A 24,814-nucleotide genomic window follows, 5' to 3' on the forward strand; every position below is an offset into this window, starting at 1 on the left:
AATTTAGTGTTGTAAAATATTTATGTTTATCAAGTTTTTAGCCCAAAATTGGCAATTAAATTTGTTAGCGATGTGTTACGGAAGTGTATATGTAATTCCTCTTATAACTAGCCATTTTACACATGAATATAATTGATCCCATAATATGAATTATGAAGATGACAAAAATGATCATGTCTATTGTTATAGACAGTTTGTCTCTTCTATATTCGTCTCCGTTATAGATGCTTCCCTGATCCATAAGTAATAGTTATTGCTATATCATCTTTTTATTTCGAATATTCTATTAATACCCAGTAAGCCACTCATAACATAATGTATACGCTATCTGGTGGCCTTTACATGACAATAATACATTAGCATGGCACACACTAAATATATAGGGATGACCTATATATAATATAGCTTAGGGATAGACAATTATTTAGCATTATTATAAGATTATTTTCACGTATAAATTTGTACTACATTCAAAAATTTTCTAAAAACAATAATAAATATGGAAACAAACAGATATTAGTACAATTAAAAACTAGAAATTTGAATGTCTATTGTCCAGGATTCCTTATGCGATCCGCCAAATTGTTGAGATTTACGAAATTCTCAGCATATTTATACAAGTAATTCCTAAAAATATGTGAATATTCTTTATTACTCTTCAGGCACGAGCTGTACATCTACATAACCTAATATCCTACTTTTTTAAATCCTTCTTCGCTAACCTTGGAAGCTAAGTCTATGTAAATTGGGTTGTTGGTTATTGATTCCGTTGCAATCGTCAATTCTGCAGTCGAATAATTTGTTTCAAGTTGCGTAGGATCTGCTAAAACTATCTTGTCCAAATAACAAACAGAACTTGAAAATACTAGACTTTTAACAGCCACCCCTGCATCTATTAGTGCCAAAGTACAACAGTTGATGATTGTAGATTTTAAACATCCATCACAATCAAGAATTTCGACGGAAAATGTTATTTGCGAGCGTTTTGAAAGGGGCACAATAATTATCGATTTGAAAACTTTCTTAATAAGCAGTGATATCTCAGCAGTTATAATGTCTAACTTAGTACCCCTACGAATATCAGTTGACAAATTGTTTGAAATATTTATGTCACAATTTATCAATACAGAGGCAAAGTTCGTTTGATTTGCCTGTTTAACATAAGTTGACTAGATTATTAATATCCTTACATCTGAGGGACCCTTAACTAAAACTATTATATGGGTCAATCCCTGTTTAATGCTTGCAGAACCATCCGATGTGGCATATTCCCCATGTGAAACTGTTATATTTCTAGTTTCATTGCACAGTCTACCGTCGAGACGGTATCCGGCTGCATTTACAAATTCCAAGCTGTACATATAGTATAATTATTACGTATACTTATGGATATATACAGAATATATATATAACTAAATGTCTACGATATATACATTTGATGCACGGAATTAAACAATAGTTAACTTCTGATGACTAGTGTGCTGGTTGGCATTTATATGTGGCAAACACTATGATTTCAACTTCTTGTCTCCCCCCTCCTCCTGGTCCGCATTAATGACCCTCTTTTCGCGTAATTTTTTTTCTGAGTATTCCTCCTCATCCTCCTCATCATCATTTTCATCTATCTTAGTTTTTAAACCTACTTTCATCTAACGATTCGTCGGAAATTATATCATCATCTTCTGACTGATTTTCCTCGGGTACAAATTCGTCGTCTTCATCATCTGTCTTGTATTCTGCATCGTAGAATTTCTTTAGCAGATCATCACACTCTTCTATTTCATCAATCATTTCAATTTACACATATTATAATTTATTATTAAATAATAAAATATTAAATGTAATATACAAACCTGATGAAAGATCATCTTCATTTTCACTATCAGATTCGATCAACCTCTCTGCTCCTGTCCTATCATTGTGATCCAACACTTGTATGTCATGTAAATAGTTGAAAACCTGCTCCCGGTAGTTAGGAGATTTAGCAAGGGGATTCATGGCTAGACCTAGAATTTTGAGTTTCTGCATAGAAGCCTATGTTAAACTATCAAGTACCAATGGTTTAATGTCTTCTATGGACTTGAAATAGTTACCACCTAACTGCAACGTTTTAAGGTTGGGGAAGAGGCGTGGAATTAGTGTGAAAACTAGGGGGTCAGACAAGTAATTATCAGTTAGTTCTAATACTTGTAAAGTAGGAATTTCTGGAAAATTTTCAAGGGAATTGATTCCAGTACCATTAAGGGACATTTTTGTCAGATTTTTAAATTCCTTGAGCAGTTTGCCCTCCTCGACCGTAATATTTTTGAATTTGGACCCATCAAGGATAAGTTCAGTTATTCCATGCTTATCTAACGACTCAGATCCATTGTCCTTACTAATGTAACTTATGCGAGATCTTATAGCCTTTTCCATTTGTAACCCCGCGCTAATATATACAATGTGGTGTTGTCACTAACACTATATATGCTTTCTACAGTAACTAAGAGATTCCATAGTAATATATTTGCAAAATTTACTAGGCAGTTATAGTACAATTTATTCAAAACGTCAACAAGCATACTATATTTGCGATTGCAGCTTGTTTATTTCGCCCATAAAATTCTTGTATTCCTAAATCACAATGCTGCTACCTTATCCATATCTTGAATTTCTTTGGCTTCCTCAAAAATCTTGTTAATATTCCCACTTTTACTCAGTGGTACCATCAGGTTAGGTATGATTCTTACTGCGCTAGGTGTGACACTTGAACTCTTAGCCTTCTTGTTTACTGAACACACTGGCTGCTGTACTCGCATGGCAGGGTTAATTATGCCACAATTTGGCGCTGAAGATGGATAATTTACCCCCAAATTGGACGTCAACGTCATTGAGTTTGCCATGTGCTGTGGCAAGGGGGGTGGTGGAGGTGGTGGTGGCGGTTGTCCATAGTAACCACCAATGGGAAATGGTGTGTTCATTACCATTCCATGAGTATATGAATATTTTGGGGCATTTATTGGTGGAGGAGGTACAACATTAGTAGCGATACTAGAAGAAAGCATCCTTTTGTTGCTAGGCAAAGTGTAGGTATTGCTGGAATCCTGATTATATTAGTTATTTTGTTACCTTATATACATCTTTAATATCTGTCTTGTGTATGATTATCGATTTATTTGTGGGGAATTTAGCATCAGACATTGGATTTGCGATAGGGACCTTTGGGATACTACTAGTATTGCTGATACTTGTTTTAGTAGGTAAATCAGTTTTCGAATCTACAACAGAATCCGTGATATTGCCTTTCTCAATGAAATCAGAAGAGTCGCATAATGATTGGGTTTTTAAAGAATCAATGGATTGCTCTTGCCCTGCGATGATTATAGGAACGGCAGCCTCATCTGATTCTGTATTAACATTGAATGAATTACCCTCAGAAGAAGAATCACTAGAATTCTGCCTATCCTCCTTATCTAATGTATGTTTTGCACTCAATTCATTTTGCTCTCTTTGCTCTTTAATTAGGTACTGCTCGTATGTACATTCTAGGCCCGAAAGTTTCTTAGATTCCTGTGGATCCAATTTCTTAAATAATGCTACATAAACTAGCTAATACATTTGTATTGTAGTTCGCTTAACTCCTTTTTGAGTGCTTCTGGCGTGGCAAGTAGGTTATTGCATTGACGTTGCAAAATCCTGTTTTCAACGTTCTAAATTAAAATAGCATTACCTTCTTTTTTTGCTTTTCCTTCAAGTATTTGTGATAAGATTGTACAGGATTTTTTTCTACAACCATTACACTCACATACATACAAAACGACACATCATCATTACATATATAGTATACTGCCACATACCCACCATATGATAATTCTATGGAATATTTATATTTATAAATCGAAAATAACATATATCGTATCTAATTTAATTCTATAATTTAGTATAAACTAATAATAAATATCATTGAGCACATAAACCAATATCACTATGGACCTAGAGCATAGCTAATTAACAATAATAATATATCTAGTCTAATTCCACATTTTAATACGTCAAATATTTAAAATGGATAATAAATTATAAATAAATATTTACAATGAACAATTATTCTACATTCAAACTTTGACTATTTTCATTTTCATCAGTACCAACTGTGGCTGCGATGTCATGAGCTACACCACCCTCGCCAACACCATTCGCTGGGACATCACCTTCCTTTATTTGCAAATCTTGTATCGACTTCATTAAATTTTCCAATTCCTCCTTTGAAGACTTGTTAATTATCTCAAGTTGTTTAGATTTGGCCTTTAACTTGTTTCGCACGTATAATAGCCTATCTTCTGTATTTTGCAGCAGCAATGCATCATATCTTTCCGCAGCTATTAAGTGTGATTCAAATGCTATATTACCTACTAATTGACCAAACGCCTGTAAATGTTCACTATTTGAGGGATCTATTCCGAATGATGGCAATATATTATCCAATTGCTCGCTCAATTTCATTCTTGATCTAATCTTCTCAGCTCCATCATGTTGTTCTAATTTAATCATCATTTCCGCTTCTGTCTCATTGCATTTATCGTGATATTTCATTATTTCATCAATTGTACGCTTAGTGTCATTAGGGTTCATAATACCAGGTTTGTCTTCAATGGGTGAAATCGTGGCCTTGATGTAGGGCTCCTCAGCAATTATTTTATCAATTATAACTCTACCCAAAACTCTAGTTTTTACGAGTATAGTTTCAATCCTTGGACCCTCCATAACTTTCATATCCAACAGCGCACCGTAAACGGCCAACGGAGCTAATTGTCCATTTTCTACATTCAAAAAACACATTCCAAAGACAGGAGCATCAAAATTCTGCTTTTCACCATTAATATCAAAGATTTCAGTTTTATCAAGCAGAGAATTAAAGACTGATTGAACGTGTTTACCTCTAAATCTGATAGTATCTTCAAATCCAAGTTGCAAGGGATTAGGTTGGTTAGTTAAATCATCGATGATGATAGGAAAAAAACCCATTATCTTATTCCCCGGTTCCCAACTTGGATTCCATTCATTTAACCTCCCCTTAACTGCATGAGAAAAATCCTTTATGTCTATGGATGAATTCAATCCACTAATTTGGTTATTATCAGCGTCCTTAAGTTTATCAAGGGTAGATTTGTTAATGGCAAGTTCTAAGTCAGTATCCTTATCACAACTTGCTTGTATTTTGTGATTAATATGACTGTGCGATGGGTGAATTAAAAAAGCAAAACTTTTTTGCTTGTAATTAATTGTATGTGTAAGAGTAGCGAATAGTATGAATGTGCATAAGATGTTTATTACACAAAAATGGACTATTTGCTTGACCATTAAGTGATTTGATAGTGCCTAATTAATTAATCAATTCATGGTAAGTAACTAATTGATTGTATTAAAAATACTATTTCCCCCACAGGTGTATTCCACTTATGGTACACTAGGCACATTCTCCTCAAATCAATTTATTTTCACCCCTATATATCATAAATTGATAATAGAATCCTTAAATTCAAATTAGTATCAATGAATATTGGGCTGGAAACTTTAAAAAAATCATACCTTAGACTAATCCGTTCCGCTGTCAAATTCAAAGACGACAACTACAAGGACTACTTCATAAACAAAGTAAGCTAGTGTCCATATCTAACATTTAAATAATAGATTAACTTAGTCTAGACGTATGTATAGAGATGCAATTAGAAATAACACAAACTTAGAGGACTTGCTATTGAATTCATCACAACTAGAAGGAGTGCTGTTACGCCAGGCAACTATTTTTAATCAGTATAACGACTGTGAAATTAAAATTGACAAGTAAAACATGATACCTTTATTTACACAACTTATTAGTTTTATGTTAAACAATTTCCATTAATGATAAATTTTATTACAAAAACAATTTAAAACACCAATTATAGGTTATAGAAATTAACCAGTGCGACTAAATTTGAGCAGAAGATTGATGTTTTTCGTATTTGAACATAGACTGACAACGACCCCCATATTAAATGCTGCCGGGCATTGTTAGTCCTACTAATGCAATATGCGTATGCATAATCAGCGGTATAAAGTGTATATCCTTCAAAATGGACTAATACGTTGTGAATATGGTCATTCTTAATCCAATTGAATTGGATCATGAAGCTCCAAGAGAAACCAATGCTAACGCAAGTGACAGCTCCATTATGCCCAAGCAAGCTGACCATATCACTAGGTCATCACACTGCACTAAATCTGTGAAATTTTTGATGATTCAAGCCTTCATCATATGTTACTACTGTATGTGCATTAGTGTGATTATCAAGAAACCACTCAGTGTCACTAAAGCTGCATTGCACAATGATCTAAACCTTACAACTGTACAGCTTAGTCATATTGATGGTTTTTTTTTGATTTCAAGGGCAATAGGTCAATTGGTGATTCCATTTTTAGCTGCTGAATTTTGTTGGAGAAGGTTTCTTTTTAACTGTTACATCATCATATCCATGACACTATTCATCTTCCCTTTCTTTTCCTCCTTCTATCAGTTTATATTTTTATATAGCATTGTTGGATTTTCTTCATCGTATTTTTATCCCATAATTATGAATAATTTAGTTACTTGGTTGCCCAAGAAGTTATTGGTGAAGTTGTTACTATTTTGGGTTACTTCTCATAATTTTGGTAAGTAATAACCCCTTTATTATATTTTAATTAGTTAACTAATTAGTGCTACTATCATCCATATGGTGGTTGTTTAATTAATTATACTTATTAATATGGTGTTAACAAAGGTGCCATTATTGGAACAGTCTTATGTACAATGTCAATCAGATTGTTTGGCTGGAGAAGTTGCTTTATCATCATTTCATTTGTAGTTTTTATCGCAGCGGTTTTAATTCGCAACGTTTACGAAGACCCTGATGTTATAGTTAATATTGGGCAACAAAGTGACTCCAATAACAATATTGAGCTTGAGCCAATTGGCAGTGAAGTTGTTCCTAATAATCTTGAATTTATTGATATACCAATTAATGATTCTAAAAAACAAAGCGTTTTTGATAAAATTCATTCATTTTTCACTTACTTATTGAAACCTATAATTGGAAATCGCAACACGGATAATGATACAGATGATCTGGCTGCAGTGTCTACGATTTGGAAGCAGGGCTCCATTGCTATTGTTCAGAGATTTAAGAGTATGTACACATATATGGTGGAGAATAAGGCCTTTTCTTCAATTGACTTTGCAAAGTATTCCAGACAATATAAATCAATATTCACAACATGTCCAAAATTACTCCTACTATGTATAACATATTTTTTTATCAATCTAATAAGTTATTCTTACTTCTTTTGGCTTCCATTTTATTTAACCACTCAATTGAATTATGATTCAGAGTTGGCGGCTGATTTATCGATGATTTTTGATTTTGGAGGATTCCTTGGTATTATTTTGACAAGTTTGACAACAGAATTCTTTCCTGCAAGTAAGTCACACGGTTCAACTAGAACATCGTATTGCCGCTGGATGGGTATGGTGCATTGCAACATTCATATCAATGACCTTATTTGAATATTTTACTAATTTTGGCAAGGCTTTTATCATCCTTGGTATAGGCCTAGTGGGAATCACATCCACTGCCACGATTTGCATTATTACTACCTTATCTGTTTACGACATTTTTAAAGAATCAGGTAGGAATATGCATAATTATTACATAATTTAATGTTGTTATCACAACACTTTAAAATTGCTTATAATTAAGTCAATGATTCGTTTCAACAATTCATTTTGCCATATTGAATTTACTACACAATATATTTGACAATTTGTCAATCGATTCATTACATTTGCATACTCAACATACAGAAACCTATTTATACTTATGTTGTACATCTTATATCTTATATATAATATTTTATAAAGATATCTTAATTATTATTTATATAACCACAAATAAATAATTTATTCATAACTCGAATATATTGTATTACATTATTTTTGTGTTTATTATTATATCTTTTATTATATACTCACTAATATTTGCATCTCCCGCTATCTATAAATATCATTTAAATGATATATTTTGTTGAAATGAATTAATAAACAAAATTTAACATAGGCCTAGAGGAATCCTTGTTATCAATGACATGCAGTATACTCCTTTCATTTGGTTCTGTTGGAGCAGTTTTACAAAGTTATTTAACAACTTCCCTAGCCAATAACTACGGCTGGAATAGCGTATTTTCCACATTCTGCGCCATGTCGTTTTTGTCTTCCATTTTGATGGTCTTGTTGCACTTATTGGAGAATAATTCTCCTTCGATCCCCCTGCCCAACTGACAAAACACACACCATTGTTACTTACTGAAATGTGGTATAGTTTTCAATGTATATTACTGATATGAGTATTGCTTATTTTTATTAGTATCCACCCATAGTTATTTACAGTAGATAGATTGCGTGAAAATTGCTATGGCCTCTCTCCGTGACTTAATGAGATTGGAAAAACGCAGGAGGGCTAATGAATCTTCCCAAACTGCTTCGAACAATTCAATTGCAGAGTCTACAACACAAGAAGTCACCACTAATGTTAATTCACAGATTGAAGATGAAAATTTCAAAAATAAGAGAGTCAGTTTTGCTGATGAATCAGTAGTCGCGTACGTTGAACGGGAAGATCCCCAGGTTTTTGTCGAACCTAAAATAATTCATGAAGAGTACTATATAGAAGATTTTCAATCAAGCGGTCCTTTAGAGAATGATACTAGCAATGATGAAGAAGATGACCAAACTATTGGTTCACCCAAGATCATCATTGATACAGAAAATATACACATTGACAAACTTGATGAAAATCTCAACAGTGAATCTGCTCTGTTGGCTAAAATAAAGCTAGACAAGGAGAAGTGGCTTAAAATCGCAGGAATGGACTCATTTGACTATACCGAACAAGATGAATATACGTCATTAATTGCTAATAATATTATTGTTAAGACAAAGCCTACGAGTTCCGATGACATAAATGACGCCATAAAATCAAAGATCGATCAGGCAATTAGCAAATCAAATTCTAGCATTGTGAGTTCAAATTTTGATACCGCTGCATCTATTAGTGATATAAAGGTTGGTGCGGCTAATTTACCCATGGGTTTTTTTGATGACAAAAATCTAGACTCTCAGGTTAGAGGCCAAGCAACTAAAGATGAAGCCATTGAAAAGCTGAAGGATTTGGTCAAAATGGAGAAAATCATTTCATCCCAAGAAATACACCATACAACAAATACCAGTGTAGATGAAGATTTGGAACTAAACAATTTGGAAACCAATGAATTGCTAGAATCATTAAAAAAACAAAGGGAACATTTCAATCCCAATAGTAATGTTGTGAAGGATCGCAAAAAAGATATATCAGTTGTGCTTGTCGATGACAATTCTGAATTGGATTGGAGAACTAGAAATTTTTAAGGTTCAAATTAACCAACTATATAATTATTTATAATTTTACTCACAAATATAATATTAGTTTGATTTTCACAGCCCAAAACGGAAGTACATTAATAATGCGGTGCGTTGTGATGTTGTCATGGTTGTGTTTGTGGGAATGATATAACCATATAACTTAATGGTTATTTGCAGTTATATATTGTAAATTAACAATGCCTTCGAAAATACACTCTTATACACACATGTAAATCCATTTATACTATGATAAGATGACTAGCAGCCACATGGATTACACAACTTTTTTAAGTGAGTATGTGGAAGCTAAGAATACGTATGAAAGGACGGAGTCTCTTGATAGATTGCGCACAGCAATTAAAAATTACCTACCTAATCCAAATCGATGCATTGCAAACGAAATTGAACAATTTAAAATTATGGTAAAGGACACTTCTTTGTCTATTCAATTGAAAATATTAAATTGCTTGATTGATTATGTAAAGTATACAAATTTGGATGATGACTCGTTGGTAAAATTTTACCGTGCCATGCATGAAGAATTGTTTGGCAATATTCTTTACCAAATCAAGGCTTATGACACTGGATATCAGTTGATAAATAGCATTATTGAAAAGCATACTTCAAAAAAGTATATTGTTAATGCTATATTGAACCAATTTGCTGCATCTTTAGAATGTGAAATTAATAGTAATGGAGATATTGATAAGATAATTCCCTACTGTGTATTGCTGGAACAAATAATATTAAAATACGGCGCCTCGACTCTCACCCCAAAATTCATATCCCTACTCTCATCAATTGACTATAAAGATAACAAGTTTAAACAGTATATTGAAAATACTATTGATGAATTGAAGAAGTATCGTAGGAAACAGTCAGATGAAGTGAATGAATCATACCAGGAGTTACATAGTTCACAACAGACAAATTATACGGAAAAATCACAAATTTCATTAGTTGAAAGTGAAGGTGATATATTTTCCATGCTTAAAAACTTCCAATATGCTATTAGCCATCCTAGTAACATTGACTCTAACTACGATTTTGATCATTCAATTAGTGTCATTATATCAATTTTGGAGAGGAGCTGTACGGATGAAAAACTACTTGTTCTTTGTTTTGATACAATCGAAAAACTGGCTTATGTCAAGTTGGATCAAAAGAATCAATTCAAACTCTTCAATTACTTAATCACATCAATTGAATCTACCAGTGATAACCCCATTAAATCAATAATAGCCAATTGCTTGAGCCGTGTTATTTGCAATTATAATATACAGGTTTTCAGAGAGTTCCTCAAGCTAGTGCATGAGCAAAAGTTGTCAGAATTTACAATACAATTGGTTGTAAATTCACTAATAGAATTTGTACCCCAAAATATGTTTGAAAGAAATAAGATTTTGTTTGAGGCAATTGAGGATTTTGCCAAGTTAACCACGAGGAATGACTTATTTGACCACATTAATCAATTGTACAATACTATTAGAGAATTAATAAAGATGACAGACAAATCATACGATATTACAAACACCCAATTTTCACCTGGTTCTACACTTGCTAAATCGCTATCATTATCAGACTTGGGAGATGAACCTACTAATCCAACTTTATCTCAATTACAGCGATTATCGAATTCACAATCGCAAAAATCAAATACTCAATGTAAGGTCAAAAATCCAGTGGGTTCCAAATTTATAGATAGGAAAATTGAAACCACACACAAAGATCCAACGCTTGATATTACGGATAAGTTTAGGACTAAGAGAGGATCAAGACCCTTACTTATTAATGTCATAGAAAGCAGTACAGCCACTAACAATACTGGCATGTATCCATTGTCATCACTTTTGGAATTGAAATCAAAATTCGTGTGCATGGTATCACAAGATTTATTCAATTGCATGTTTGACATTGAAAATAAGCACTACGAAAGGATGTCTCTTGAAGCGTGTAAATTCTGGGCAAACTACATTCAACAGGAAAACAAGTGTGTGAGGAATTTGATTTTTCTCCAGGAAAACCTTTTTCATCCTATTCTTGTCTGGTTTTATCGCACACTATCATACCGCAATTCAATAGAAATATCACTCACTGCCATTATTTTTATTATAAGTGGTATAAGTTCCATTTCAACTATTAGAAATGATAGAAGATTAGTGCAAGATGAATTGTTATATATAATAAAGATGATATTTTATATTTTGAATAAGAAATTGGTGGATATAAATACGATACTGGATGGTGGATTAACCAGAATTCTTAACACTTGCATATCTATTGTAGACAAATTTCCCAGTTTTTTTACCCCCTTTTATATAACACTTTCCGATGTTAGTATTGATGTTTCATTGAGTATTATGGATTGTTTTGAGAATATAATTTTCAGTGAAAATTCGGTGATTGGCCGTAATGAAATACAATACATGTTAGATGTAAAATCACAAATTATTTCGATGACACGGGATTACAAACTGGTGGAGGCGACAAACAAATTGTATAAGAAGTTATCTCCATTGCCAAATAATACACCGAATAATATGGATAATATAGATTATGAGAGGATACCAACACATCTAGTTACCGATACTATGAGTTCAAACGACGTATTTTCCTCGATTTACAATAAACAGATTTGTCAATACAGTGACAATGCTCATTATAAGCCACCCACAAAGAATGTCTTCGTTGAAATAAATAATACATTCAACAATATACAAAGTAATTACAAGAGTTTACTTGACGAATATGAAAAATTATCAATTTCAATTCAAAATTACTCTGTTAGTACTGTCAGTAACACCTCCATGCTTAACGGATCAGATAATAGATATTCAAATGACACAGAATCAATCATGGCTACTTTTAATTTACCAACATTATTGGCAGATTCACTGCAATTAACAAAGTCACTAGAACATACATTGAGGAATATTAGATCTAGTCATGGAGTATCAATGTATGATAATTTGCAGCAGGCACTGCAAAATATTTGTACCAGTTTAAATTATCACCCAGAGAAGACAACAAATTGTAATGTCAGAATAGACTCATGCATATCAATTACACAATCCGTCAAGATGATTTACAACAATTTAATTGGAAAGAAACCCAATTTATCCGCTGATAGTGTATTCTGCACTAGACCTTCGTTGCAAAATGATAGTTTAATACCGGGGATTACTGGTCCTGGCACATTTTACGGTGAAAAGAGACAGGTTGATATATCTGAATTTGTTCCGGTGGGCATTATATGACTTAGATACTCAAGAACTTATCACTAAACCTAGACGCGTTACAATGCATAGACTTTAGGTCAATGCAGTTGCTCATGCGAATGTACATTTACCTCAAATACAGACTATTGACTAGTAACAATGTGAGCTTATATTTACTTAGATTGACACCTGGAATTTTATCGAATCGAATATGGCAAACTGGCCCATTGAGACGGTGTATGTAATTCTTAACACAGCTCTCTGTCCATTTGTTGTCTTTTGAGGGATATTAACCAAGCTTACTGCGCTGTTTCAGGGAAGAAGCGACGTAAGCACCCATTAGACACATTTCGCATAGAGGTGTTCAAGCAAATTTGCGACAATTACATCAACAAATCAAAACACTCATTTACTCTGTCAAAAAATATCATTTGTCAATTGAAATACGTATGACATAAATCATTCTAGAGCTTGATTGTTGTAAAGTATGATTTCACCAAATTGGATGACTCAGATGGCGATGTGGAAGAGATAATCAAAATTATCCAGTATTTGGATAGTAATATCGCAATTGACATTGACATTTTGTCAAACCCCGCAATTTCAAACCCTGGTAATATAATATTTCCAAGCCGCTCAATTAACATAACAACATCAACACTAGAAAACGGATGTGATGATAAGATTGATGCGTTAAGAAGTTATATCAGCAGGCTTAATTTGTGTAACACATAGCTGCCGTGCCAAATGTTTATCGCATTCAACACGTTACAACAACATATTTTGTGAATTTAACAATGCCTATAATTATGCCATTGACAATTCATTAACAAGTGTCACATGCCTCATGGAAATATCGCATGCTAATTTAACAACTTCTTCATTAGGGGTCGTTGTGGGTACAATTTTGCTCCTATTCAGATTCCACACATTCTTAAGTCTAGACTCGGAAATACCCCAAAACATGAAGGCATTGGGTTTATCGGCAAACTTGTAACATTTGCACTGGATTGATGTTGATGCATAATCCTCATGCGATCCTCCATCTTCTAATGTTTCATAGTGCATTCCAAATTTGAGACTTGAGTCAATGCTTATATCCGTGAGAAAGTAGTATACCGATTTTGGATATAACTTGCCATGACTTTCCAGGAAAGATATGTGTTTTTGACGGTTACGGGAACTATTATTGTTTCTAGACCTAGATCCAGCATTGTGTGGCTTAGGATAAATATAGTCAAAGGCATGTGCGATAGTACGTAGAGTGACCATTCTACTGAGATTAGGATCTAGACGATCGAATTGATCATCCACCCAAATCAGTTTCAAACAATGTTCATCTTGATCCAACAGTTCCACCAAACCCAAAGCTATGGGTTTGCTATTAATAACCTTAATTTCCTTGTCGCAGGTTTCATTTGGTATGATATCTTTTATGTTTTGGTTTCGAAAAGAGTATAAAATATCTAAATTATCTTGTACATCTAGTTGCGTCTTGGATGTTATGCCATATATAACCAATAAACCCACGAAATCTGGGAGACACGATCGTCTAAATATCTGAATAGATTTTAGCATACCTCAAACAATATGTCTATATGTTTATGCTTATCTATGTTTATGTGTTTAATCTTCATGTGCTTATTCACAGACGATAATATGTTACAGAAAACGATACGCAAATCTACAGTTGATTTGTCAACACTGGGTAATGGTATGACGAATGACTTAATTTTAGATTGTTTAAAGTAACGTTGAGTGACATTAAATAACTCCAGTGACAATGACATATTTAAGCATTTATAGCATTCTAAATAGATGATATCATGGAATCATATATATAACTATAACTATAACTATAACTATAAACGCATAATGTATTTATGTGTATGAATCTGACCCCATGGTAGTTAATTATGTAATGGGTATATTCAGTACCATCTCCTATATAATCACCCTGCCCGTAACATGCTTGCGCTACAAAACTGCAAGAATAATTGATCGTGAGAGGGTGGTTAAACTTGGTATCATATGTAGAAATTTTTGGATTCTATTCCCTCCTCTAATCGCCTACCAATACATTAGACAGGTGAACACCTGTTAATACAGAAGGATCAAGATATGTTTGTAACAGAACTATTCTACAACACTACTGTGGCTCAGAATGAGGACAATGACCCTAAGAGTTTTTATAATACTCAGTTGAGGGGGGGAAATAAGTATTGGAAGATGCAAAGGGATATTTCTCTTCTTAAGAAGGCAGCTGAATCATGATTTATTGTGTAATTTTTCTGACATACTTTAACATGTTGTTTATTGTATTGTTTTTTTGTTTTAAAAATGATTTTATACTTATTTATTAGGAGTCCCTACCCTATACCCACTAATACAGAGCCTGGAAGTGTGTGTCGTGAGATTGCGTATTTACACATACCAAGGCATTCCGAATAATGCACTCAAACGCGTTATTTCTGTTGATTTTAATATTTAATAATGCATACTGTAGAATCGTATATCCCTCTACATGTAAAAAAAACACTTATTTAGTTGTGGAAAAGGTAGAAGATATATTGTCCAGGACTTATGGAGGTATGCAAAACTAATTTACCATTTTTTACCGTTTTTTATTAGTTATTGGTAATGTAGAAAGGGAAGTCCTACTATTCAAGTAATAATGACTGTTATTTAGGGAAATGATCAACGATTTACATCAGTAATACACTCAAAATCATTCAGTGGTAACACTAATTGGTCTGAAAGAGATGAGAAAGACCTAATAGTATTTAATGTTTTATTTAGAACAATATCGCAAAATTTTTTGGTTCCAACTCTGTGGAACTATACAAGAACATATTAAATCATTTAAATACACCACAAACATTCAATAGCTACGATGATCAAATTGTCATTTCTTCAATCAATCTTTTCAAACAGGAGTTTGTCAAAGTATTTACAGTGATTATTCAGCTAAATAATTTGATAGACAAACATGTTATACCGCAGTACCATCGTTTCCTACAGTTAAAACAACACGCCGCTATTGTTAATGTAATTACACTTTCTATACAGAATAAAACAGATATAACACGACATTCTGATACTGTTTGCTGGTCACCAGCTTCATGTGGAGCAGTAGAGGTATACGAACCTTCATTTAGTCGATATTGAATATTTGTACATCTATTAGAGGTGGAGCTGATATTGTTTATGACAAATTTTCAGTGGCAGTTCACGTTTTGGGTTCAGTAATGGCCGTACTTTGCGGTTGTATTTTTGTAGGACCTGTACATCATTGTGTACTAAAAAATTTTCCAGTAATACACTATTAAATTAGTATACATGCAAATTGCCATTCCCTGTTTTTAACTCACTACTCATGGCGAATTCGATGATATGGGAGGTCACAAAATTGACTAGTGTCATTTGTAGAGTATATGGAGGTATAAATAATTAAATGATTCAGATCCTGGAATATCTAGTACCCTCGTGAGGTATAACAGATGAAGCTATACTATACTAGTTATAATTATTTCAACTTTAACAAATTTTAAAGCGTAAATTTATAGTATATCCACAAAACTTATTGTATTGCCTCAAAATTAACAAAACTAGTCATTTTATTGATCATCATCCTTTAGAGTACCAACTTCACTGACATAAATACCGTCTAAAAATTGCCTAATGTCCTTGTTTCTCACTAAAGCGGATTGGTGAATCAAAGCTGCGGAATGAGAAACATTTTCAAGATCTGCACCTGTAAGTATGATTTCATCTTTGACATTCTTGGACTTCTCAACCGTAACGCCCGGTAGCACTTTAACCACTCTCACCCTTTTTTCACCCAAAAAGTTCCGAATTTCAATGATCTTTCCGTTGTCATTGATTGAAGAATTGATAGGGAAATGAGCATGAACGAATCTCATCTTATACTGGTACTTCTCAGTAACACCCTTTATCATATTGTGGATGTGAGTAGCAATGGTTCTGATAAATGCTATTCCAGTAGTAGAACCGAACCACAATGAGATGATTATAGTCTTCTTGTTCTTAGAGTGTCTGATATCTAGGGGTAAATGACGAAATGAACGTTTCAATTCTCCATGTTTTCCCTTGACTGTAACATTGCGAGCATGAATAGATACCTCAACTACATTAAGTAACAATATAAGTTAACATAAAATTGAACATTTAGACTTACCACCATCTGGAATACTGACCGTCTGCGACGAATATATGGATTTCATATTAACAACGCAGCAACTACTAACCTGTTGTTATACACCCCACACCAATAATAACATCGGTGTCTACTGTAACTAATTATTGTCTATTAAATTATACAATTACAAATATGAGTTATGATCAGAATACCATTGGAACTGGGCAGTAGCCCAAGCCTGGTGCCGTAGGATTGTGTATTACGTAATTACCTTGAAGCCTGTCCAATTTAACACCGTAGGGCCAAGCCGGAGATATCTGATCGTTATGCTTCTTTGGCACTATATTAATGGCGATATACTGTTAAAATTGTCAGGTGGTTTCTCCATGATATGTCTAGTGTAAGCTACCAGTTTACCACTGGGTAACTTAACTGGCATGGCCCGGTGTCGACCTATATAATAAAATCGAGTAATTACCCCACCATAGCTTTTGTCTAATCAAAAATTTACATCTATCGCCGTCGATTCCCAAGTTATTTATTGCCTTGATGACTACTTACTCACTTTGGCCCTGCTTCTGGAGTCAGGGATGGCGAATAACACACATTTTATCTCTAAATTAGTTATATCTTTTTACTGAGCAATTGGCAAACTTTAATATACAATTGTGGATCTGTCTGGTAAAAATACTTCATTATCCTATATCTTCGTGACAGTAACATAGCCATGTTGCGTTTTTGTGGTGAGTCCTTTGGGTGTTTAATCAAATGAGCCCTAAGATTTAGAATCTTTTCACACGTGCAAGCAACTAAATTATTCACGAATTTCATACGTTGAACAGCTACTGAACCCGTATCAAAGGGCTGTTTTTGCAATCTTCGTCTTAATAACAATTTACGTGCCTTCATAACTTCTCTAGAACTTGCTAACTTTAGGTCTAAAATCTGTAAAATTTGAGGTTGTAAATTTACCAAATCTTCTATATGCCAACGGCCTATCAAACCTTCCGGCCTCAATGCTCTTTCATCTAAGAATTCTTTCTCCGCCTGTAAATACCACTCAGACTTGATTCCATGGATTTGCACCGCCCTTTGCCCGGTGTAACGATAGGTCTTAACATGGGCTACTAGTCTTGTTTGGTTAAGAAGGTATGGACTAAGAATCTTACACAATCTAGACATTCTAGGCCCCATTAGATAATACAATACAGTACTTATATATGCTGATATCATGAGCAACAATGAACGGTAATCAAAATTTTCATCGCTTTGTAGAACTAATTGAAAAATTGTTATTGGATGATCGGGTGCAATATATTTGTTACTATATCAGTGAATTGCATAGTATTGATTTCATCGATAATGCGCTAGTATCTGAATTGATTAACTCGGTTGATTCTGTAAAATCATTAAAGTACAATCGCAACAATGAGATCATGTGTTTTGCATTAGATTCACTCGCCATTTATACTAAAGAAGTCTGTAATGTGATAGAATTAAACAATTCTATTGACAAATCAATAGAAGCATTGAGTAATTTATTAGCCAACAAATCTACCTATAATTTGAATGATGATATACTTTCTACACTGAAGAATTTATACTTACTCACACTATCTGTTGCTTACCTAAACATATTCATAGTATCAAATTGGACTGGACCACAAATTGGTTATGTGTTACCCTCAGACCAAGTAATTATTGACAGAGAAAGTAAGTGCAAAAAAAATTCTGAATCTAACGATTCAGAATTGTTCAATAAATTTCTCATTTTTGGAATACCAAACAAACCGCTACGGCAATTACTTTCTCAAACACTGGATACTAGCATTGCCGAACAACTTGGCATTGATGGTGAAATAGTTTACGATGGAGTTTTTGGAATAACTTATTTTCACCTATCTAAATATCTCCTCAATCATGTGACGTCATCATTTGACAATAATAAATTATCAACTCTTTTCATATGGAATGCTAGAATGGGTTACATCCACCAATCAATCATCAGAGATGGACATCAAAATTATTGCAATTCACTGGCTAAAATGTCAATATTTGACTACATACAATCACTTAAACAACTAAGATTGCTTCAAAACTTTCAGATTGATCACTTTAGCACTACTAATTATCAAACTATATCGCACCAAATTGAATTTGATAACCAATTTAAATCATTACTACTAATGGAATTGATTAAACATTTGATTACCTTTGGGTTCAACCACCTAGTATCACAAGTAATTGATGAAGCTACTAATATATTAAACATTACAGTTGATTTCACTGGTAAATTGGGGATTTGCAGGAAATATCAAAAGGTTCCCCATGCACAGCTGGTCGTTGATATTAAAGGTCACTCTAATTATCATAATTTATCAACTCAGGTAATAAATGGTAAAACGCCTAATGTATTACATTTGTATGAATTGGATCAGGATAATGACATTTTTGAGGTACCTGTATTTATTGGAGATAATGATGAGTTAGATGATTCATATATAAGAAATCTTACCATTGCTGAGGAATCAATTTTGCTTTGCAGGTGTTTGCATCTATGTTTAAATATTACTAGCGATGATGAAATTGGCTTGGAGCAGTTAAACACACTAGCATCCAAGGTACTATACAAAACATCAACAGATATTTATAATAATCCCGATAATTTAAATTCATCGAGCTGCTGGTCCACCACAACTTGTGCTTTGTGGTTCAAATCTAAAGCGGAGCATCTTAAATGTTCCAAAGCCTGTAGAGCTGCAATGCAATTGGACGAATTGGCTACGCAATTTTACAACACAAAAACTGAAGCTATGTATAGATTAAAACACTTTCATAATATTTACTACCCAAGTATATGGGATATAAGGAGGGAAGGAGCTAAACGTTTACTTCGCATTGGTTCACTAATTTCTGCATGTGATTTGTACAACGAATTGGGGATGTATGAAGATTCCATTATTTGCATGACAGTGGCGGGGAGAAGGCAAGAGGCCAAGAAACTGGTATTGGAATTGTTGGATAAACAAGAACACCCGTATTTGTGGTGCAGTCTTGGTGATATTGAAGTTTCAGCTGATCATTATTTGAAGGCGTGGGTTCTATCAAATTATAAATATGCAAGGGCACAACGATCACTTGGGGCCCTGTATTATATGAAAAAATCATATGGCGACTCAGCACTGGCATTTAATACAAGTCTGTCAATTAATCCATTGAACAAAACCAGTTGCTACACATTGGGTTGTTGTTATTTACACCTGTGCCAATTTGACAAGGCTTTGGAGGCGTTTTCCAAAGCCATAGTATTGGACCCTGATATGGGAGATGTATGGGCTAATATGGCTTCGGCACACCTTAAATTACAAAATTACAAACAAGCAAAAATAGCACTTGAAGAGGCTATTAAGAGAAACCGTTCCAGTAGAAAGATATGGGATATGTATTTATCCACTTGTTTGCTAATTAAAGATGTTAATTCCGTATGTATTGCGGCGAACAAATTGTGCGAATTAGGGCACTATGATTCTGTGAAACCATGGGCCGTTGCCTTTATCCTTTCCCAATATAATCCAGACAATATAGGTTCAACTGCTACATCCAGAAGTCTCGATTGCATTAGAAAGACATTCGAAAATATAATTAGTGGATGCAATGACTCTGATATATGGGATCTATGCGCACAATACTCCATAATAAACAATGACTTCAACACTGCTATTGAGTATACATTTAAGCAATATCGTGTTATTTACAACAAAATTGTTTCTGCCAATGATGAGTTGGTTAATCTAGCCCTTTCAGCTTTGCTTTGTCTCCAGAGGATAACTAAATATATTGATAAAGTTGACAATTATAATGTAATTGCAATGAATACGAAGGATAACATAAATTCACTTGTAAAACACTTGAAAAATATGAATATTGAATCGAATGAAGTCAATAATGTAGCTTGTCAATTGATCCAACAGTTGAACAAATAACTGGTTAGTAATTTTTTGTATTTCTAGTTATAGAAAGTTGCAAATGAATCAGTTAGTAGTTACAATGATTGACACAGGGAGTAGGATATTTTTTATTAACATTCCTTCTTGTTATACTGAGGTATTCGTAAAATTTTTAATTGCCATTTAACATAAATATTAAATACATACAATAATTAAAAAATTAATATTTGGAGAATTGTATGTATTGTTACATTAAATCGACGCAAATATTAATTTAATATCAGGTTATTTAATTTTAGAGCATTATGTATTATATAAATTAAATAGCAAATTAACCAACTAAATTTTTGTCAATTTAAGCTATTACATATCCTAATCATTAAAAATAACCAATTAAATTGTAAATGTTAATTAAATCATTCAATTTCATAAATTATATTATAGGAGGACGTAATAAATTCACTTTCTAATATTGGACCACTAGAGGTTTATGTTTATCAACAAAGAGACAATAACACTGGCTGGGCATGGGTAGGATTCACTCACAAAAAAAGCGTAGACTATGCGCTAACTATATCTGATTTGGCATAATTGATTTTGCAATTTTAAAAAATAGCGATAAATCCGTGCAATAGTAGAAAAATTATTTGAATTAAAGCGATTAAAATGTACTAGAATGACGAAAGTTGTTAAACTTGATTACACACTGATTTTGAATGAGAGGAATTATTGAGTCGTTGAATTTAATAAATAAGCATAATATGCGATTGTCATCAGGGGTGTAAAATACGCGGCTATGAACACAATGAATTTGCATGATATTTTCGTTAATACAGCTGAATGTAGCAATATCACCCATTACATCTGCCCTAAATCCTACATCCCTCAGCACACCAGACAGCTCATCCGCAGTACATATGTCTGTATTTATGATTGGTGCGATGAATGTTATATTGCTGCTGTTTTGGTGGCTTCTTATATCGTTACCACTGTCTAATCGCTCTGTTGTGTTGTACATTGGATCTTCACTCTCAGTCTTAACGTTGACTGTATCAACTTTGGCACTAGTGGTACTAGAAATGCAAGTATCAGATTTCAAATCAGCATCAATCTTAATATTCGCCGATATCATTTTGCTATCGCCAGAATTTTCAATAGATTCAGATTCATTTTTGATACAATTGGGGCGAATATTTCTGCAATTGGAATCTTCGACGATAATATCGCAGTCGCTCGTAACACAATTTGGTTCATTTAATTTCCAGCAATAAATAGATGGGTTAATGTGTTGTAATGGAATAAATCTATTTGGAGTTGGCTCATTTGGTTCTGTTTTGACCCTTAAATTGTTACGGCCGCTTGGCTCCTTTTTGATGTTATATTGTTGCAATAAGGGCTGCGCCAATTTGGTGTTGGATTTCTTTTGTATGAGAAGGTCTGGGTTAAATGAGGAGGATAATGCTTCAGCAAAAATACGCAATCCCATGGGATCTGGTAGGCATTGTATGATACAGGAATGTACATGAACAGCACTGCTGTTTATAGTCATCCAAAAATCCTTGGCTTTGCTCTCGCTATAGAATACAACCAGTGCCATTGCATTTGGGGCATCTGGTATCTTAATAGTCGTTCCATCATAAGAAGTGGCAGTGCTCCTCCATGTGGATTGAGGATAATGTGTATCAAGAGAATTTTTTGCCCTGTTAGAATCTCCAAACAGCAAGTGAAATTCAGCAATCCCACAGAACAATAGTAAGTTTTTATTACATCTTCTCTTGATAATTACTCTTGAAGGATTAGTAGAGGATTTTATTTCCTCATCACTCAGCCAATCATCGTCGTATATTATGTTACGACCGTCGTAAACTAGAGATTTGTGATAAACTTCTACAAGCAGTTGTAACGCTTCTTGGGATGTTAGATGGCGAGGTATGCCCATAACTAGAATCGTTTTACAACCACTCACCCATTTCTCTGTTTTCACTGATGGAATTTTTCGATAGAGTATGCGATTTAACTTTTCCAGTGGAGACACTACAAATTTGTGATCGTACATCATATTACATATATCAATTCCGCTAATATAAAAATCAACAATTGGTGAATCTAGGGTCGTTACAGCGCGGTGAGACAATGGTAATCTGACACAATCGAACAGTGATACAACTCTTTTACCAATAGTGACATTTTTATTTCTAGGATCTATCAAAGGTATATTGTTATCGGCAGTCATGGATGATTTAACACTAACAATAGTGTTAGTATTTGATGGAGTAGATTTTAGGGCTTCAATTTGCGGCTTTTTGAATAACAATTTCTGGCTCGAACCTAGGTACATGCCTGTCTTAATACTAGTGCCAGCTAGTAGTGCTGTAGCGTAATCTTTGTAATATGGATCCGTAGGATGATCATCTATTGGTTTACTTTCATATCCTGAACCTTGAATTACATTTTCAGTTGCTTCGTATGCATCAGGAAAGTGAGGATCGGTTGTTGGTAGAGGGGGGGTGTATAAGATAACATCCTTTGCAACAAAATTATCTTTCCCCAATTCTTCTATAGGAGTAGATGCTTTATCATAATGTTCATTATCGTATCTTTTATTACGCTTTTGATCTTCCTTTGAACCCATAGGCATGTCAAAATCATCATTGCAATATTTATCCCTATTCCTATTATTATCACGATCTCTTTTATAATGATCATCTTTATCAATATATCTATCACTTTTGTAGTAATCATTCCTGTCTTTATTTGATGAATGATGCTTGCCGTATCTTTCCCTGGAGATTCCTCTATATAGAGAACCTGATCGATATCTATCCCTCTCATGTATACTTCGATCTCTATCCTTATCTCTATCCCTGTTTTTATTTATATACGCATCCCTATCCCGTACGTACGGGTAATACCTTTCCCTGCGGGACCTATCATCATGGTGCCTTCTATCGTGGGTTGAGGGGGAACGATCTCTACACTGGTTACTAGTTCCAGATCTCCTTTCATCCCAGTGATAATAATTTCTATATTTCCCATCATAATATCTATTATTTTCTGACTTGAATCCATCATACTCATGATCTCGTTCTCTATCCCCACCTCTATTCGTATGGTAGCTGGAGCTGGAACTACCGCGATAGTTTCGTGACATAATTACCACAATAAATATAACATTTTATGCCATATAAAAATTGTATTTAATGTTTTGTAAATATTAGATAGGGTGAGACAGTCAACGATTTATACCTAAAGCCCCCAGATTTATTTACCTTCACACTTATATACCCTGATTATACTAGAAACTCATGATACAATGAAACTAATGCTAATGAATGTGGTATTTGGAAATAATTAATGATCATTGCATTTATGATGTGCAAAAGTTCTACTTATGCTTGCTAATGGGAGTCCATTGGATTGGATTCTTGTTGTACATTTGCCAGTTAGGTATAGTTGCCTAGGAATTAGTGTTAAAAGTAAAAATGTGTTTGAAATTGTTTCAAACAAAATTGGTTAAAAAATTGATCAAAACTTACAATTGCTACTGTGATACATCCTATTGTTATAATTACAAAGGTGTAAAAAAATGAGCCCATATAGTAACCGACTAAGAATCCAATAATTGTAGATATGACCATAGCGACGAAAATAATTATTTTAGCTAACCTTTGTCCCTTGAAGTCCTGTGTTACTCAGATATTATCTATTTGTGTATTTATATAGATAAACATATAGAAATATACCACAGTAGAAAACAATGTAGACATACCATGTTTCCAACAGCTAAATTGTATACTATGAATCGATTTATATGACCCTATAATGAAAATAATTATAATATTTCTTTGTTAATGTAAAAAACTCAGAATTGCACACCCAATCCTATTGAAACTATACAAATGGAAATTATGTCAAATAAATGTGTATAATTTATAGTTACAAAGCTTGAAAAATTATCATTTTCATATTTATACATGCCTATTATTAGTGAGTATTCGCTATATTGTAAATATTATAGGAAATGTACGGCCTCAGG

General features: G+C 33.6%; 18 protein-coding genes across 18 annotated transcripts; 8 read left to right on the forward strand and 10 right to left on the reverse strand.

Annotated features, from left to right (window-relative positions):
• BMR1_02g01306 (hypothetical protein) lies at positions 65-241 on the reverse strand (the record flags this gene model as incomplete). The annotated part of the gene is made up of 1 exon (XM_021483148.1): positions 65-241. The coding sequence occupies one exon, from the start codon at positions 239-241 to the stop codon at positions 65-67; it is 177 nt and encodes a 58-aa protein (XP_021338103.1).
• On the reverse strand, positions 549-1,361 carry BMR1_02g01315 (exosome complex component RRP41; the record flags this gene model as incomplete). The annotated part of the gene is made up of 3 exons (XM_012792579.1): positions 549-677; positions 699-1,169; positions 1,191-1,361. The coding sequence occupies 3 exons, from the start codon at positions 1,359-1,361 to the stop codon at positions 549-551; spliced, it is 771 nt and encodes a 256-aa protein (XP_012648033.1).
• Positions 1,362-1,508: 147 nt separating this feature from the next.
• On the reverse strand, positions 1,509-2,415 carry BMR1_02g01320 (Acidic leucine-rich nuclear phosphoprotein 32-related protein; the record flags this gene model as incomplete). Its single annotated transcript, XM_012792580.1, has 4 exons — positions 1,509-1,621; positions 1,644-1,775; positions 1,854-2,034; positions 2,056-2,415. 4 exons carry the CDS (start codon positions 2,413-2,415, stop codon positions 1,509-1,511), a joined length of 786 nt encoding a protein of 261 aa, XP_012648034.1.
• Positions 2,563-3,790, reverse strand: BMR1_02g01325 (hypothetical protein; the record flags this gene model as incomplete). Its single annotated transcript, XM_021483149.1, has 6 exons — positions 2,563-2,613; positions 2,634-3,083; positions 3,109-3,386; positions 3,411-3,575; positions 3,596-3,689; positions 3,710-3,790. The coding sequence occupies 6 exons, from the start codon at positions 3,788-3,790 to the stop codon at positions 2,563-2,565; spliced, it is 1,119 nt and encodes a 372-aa protein (XP_021338104.1).
• BMR1_02g01330 (hypothetical protein) lies at positions 4,084-5,340 on the reverse strand (the record flags this gene model as incomplete). Its single annotated transcript, XM_012792582.1, has 1 exon — positions 4,084-5,340. The coding sequence occupies one exon, from the start codon at positions 5,338-5,340 to the stop codon at positions 4,084-4,086; it is 1,257 nt and encodes a 418-aa protein (XP_012648036.1).
• Positions 5,533-5,941, forward strand: BMR1_02g01335 (protein ISD11, putative (ISD11); the record flags this gene model as incomplete). Its single annotated transcript, XM_021483150.1, has 3 exons — positions 5,533-5,634; positions 5,681-5,823; positions 5,935-5,941. 3 exons carry the CDS (start codon positions 5,533-5,535, stop codon positions 5,939-5,941), a joined length of 252 nt encoding a protein of 83 aa, XP_021338105.1.
• BMR1_02g01336 (hypothetical protein) lies at positions 6,117-8,335 on the forward strand (the record flags this gene model as incomplete). The annotated part of the gene is made up of 4 exons (XM_021483151.1): positions 6,117-6,672; positions 6,783-7,478; positions 7,501-7,686; positions 8,115-8,335. 4 exons carry the CDS (start codon positions 6,117-6,119, stop codon positions 8,333-8,335), a joined length of 1,659 nt encoding a protein of 552 aa, XP_021338106.1.
• A 132-nt stretch (positions 8,336-8,467) lies between these two features.
• BMR1_02g01337 (hypothetical protein) lies at positions 8,468-9,460 on the forward strand (the record flags this gene model as incomplete). Its single annotated transcript, XM_021483152.1, has 1 exon — positions 8,468-9,460. One exon carries the CDS (start codon positions 8,468-8,470, stop codon positions 9,458-9,460), a length of 993 nt encoding a protein of 330 aa, XP_021338107.1.
• A 248-nt stretch (positions 9,461-9,708) lies between these two features.
• BMR1_02g01338 (hypothetical protein) lies at positions 9,709-13,407 on the forward strand (the record flags this gene model as incomplete). Its single annotated transcript, XM_012792586.2, has 5 exons — positions 9,709-12,696; positions 12,717-12,833; positions 12,854-12,909; positions 12,930-13,119; positions 13,141-13,407. The coding sequence occupies 5 exons, from the start codon at positions 9,709-9,711 to the stop codon at positions 13,405-13,407; spliced, it is 3,618 nt and encodes a 1,205-aa protein (XP_012648040.2).
• A 72-nt stretch (positions 13,408-13,479) lies between these two features.
• On the reverse strand, positions 13,480-14,462 carry BMR1_02g01355 (hypothetical protein; the record flags this gene model as incomplete). The annotated part of the gene is made up of 2 exons (XM_012792587.1): positions 13,480-14,232; positions 14,253-14,462. The coding sequence occupies 2 exons, from the start codon at positions 14,460-14,462 to the stop codon at positions 13,480-13,482; spliced, it is 963 nt and encodes a 320-aa protein (XP_012648041.1).
• Positions 14,463-14,593: 131 nt separating this feature from the next.
• BMR1_02g01360 (conserved Plasmodium protein, unknown function) lies at positions 14,594-14,946 on the forward strand (the record flags this gene model as incomplete). The annotated part of the gene is made up of 2 exons (XM_012792588.1): positions 14,594-14,761; positions 14,782-14,946. The coding sequence occupies 2 exons, from the start codon at positions 14,594-14,596 to the stop codon at positions 14,944-14,946; spliced, it is 333 nt and encodes a 110-aa protein (XP_012648042.1).
• BMR1_02g01361 (conserved Plasmodium protein, unknown function) lies at positions 15,123-16,176 on the forward strand (the record flags this gene model as incomplete). The annotated part of the gene is made up of 11 exons (XM_021483154.1): positions 15,123-15,198; positions 15,220-15,261; positions 15,319-15,340; positions 15,362-15,385; positions 15,409-15,451; positions 15,472-15,618; positions 15,640-15,720; positions 15,742-15,810; positions 15,831-15,986; positions 16,007-16,112; positions 16,136-16,176. 11 exons carry the CDS (start codon positions 15,123-15,125, stop codon positions 16,174-16,176), a joined length of 807 nt encoding a protein of 268 aa, XP_021338108.1.
• On the reverse strand, positions 16,290-16,916 carry BMR1_02g01375 (large subunit ribosomal protein L9e; the record flags this gene model as incomplete). The annotated part of the gene is made up of 2 exons (XM_012792591.1): positions 16,290-16,819; positions 16,871-16,916. The coding sequence occupies 2 exons, from the start codon at positions 16,914-16,916 to the stop codon at positions 16,290-16,292; spliced, it is 576 nt and encodes a 191-aa protein (XP_012648045.1).
• On the reverse strand, positions 17,035-18,025 carry BMR1_02g01380 (mitochondrial ribosomal protein S15 precursor, putative; the record flags this gene model as incomplete). The annotated part of the gene is made up of 6 exons (XM_021483155.1): positions 17,035-17,171; positions 17,192-17,284; positions 17,310-17,376; positions 17,397-17,446; positions 17,470-17,640; positions 17,665-18,025. The coding sequence occupies 6 exons, from the start codon at positions 18,023-18,025 to the stop codon at positions 17,035-17,037; spliced, it is 879 nt and encodes a 292-aa protein (XP_021338109.1).
• BMR1_02g01385 (Tetratricopeptide repeat protein 27 homolog) lies at positions 18,073-20,814 on the forward strand (the record flags this gene model as incomplete). Its single annotated transcript, XM_012792593.1, has 1 exon — positions 18,073-20,814. The coding sequence occupies one exon, from the start codon at positions 18,073-18,075 to the stop codon at positions 20,812-20,814; it is 2,742 nt and encodes a 913-aa protein (XP_012648047.1).
• Positions 20,815-20,857: 43 nt separating this feature from the next.
• On the forward strand, positions 20,858-21,369 carry BMR1_02g01390 (RNA-binding protein, putative; the record flags this gene model as incomplete). Its single annotated transcript, XM_012792594.1, has 2 exons — positions 20,858-20,923; positions 21,235-21,369. 2 exons carry the CDS (start codon positions 20,858-20,860, stop codon positions 21,367-21,369), a joined length of 201 nt encoding a protein of 66 aa, XP_012648048.1.
• Positions 21,440-23,929, reverse strand: BMR1_02g01395 (hypothetical protein; the record flags this gene model as incomplete). Its single annotated transcript, XM_012792595.1, has 1 exon — positions 21,440-23,929. The coding sequence occupies one exon, from the start codon at positions 23,927-23,929 to the stop codon at positions 21,440-21,442; it is 2,490 nt and encodes an 829-aa protein (XP_012648049.1).
• BMR1_02g01400 (microsomal signal peptidase protein, putative (SPC1)) lies at positions 24,164-24,550 on the reverse strand (the record flags this gene model as incomplete). Its single annotated transcript, XM_021483156.1, has 3 exons — positions 24,164-24,235; positions 24,315-24,461; positions 24,548-24,550. The coding sequence occupies 3 exons, from the start codon at positions 24,548-24,550 to the stop codon at positions 24,164-24,166; spliced, it is 222 nt and encodes a 73-aa protein (XP_021338110.1).

The sequence above is a fragment of the Babesia microti genome, chromosome II (assembly GCF_000691945.2).
Source record: "Babesia microti strain RI chromosome II, complete genome".
NCBI classification, from domain to species: Eukaryota; Apicomplexa; class Aconoidasida; order Piroplasmida; family Babesiidae; genus Babesia; species Babesia microti.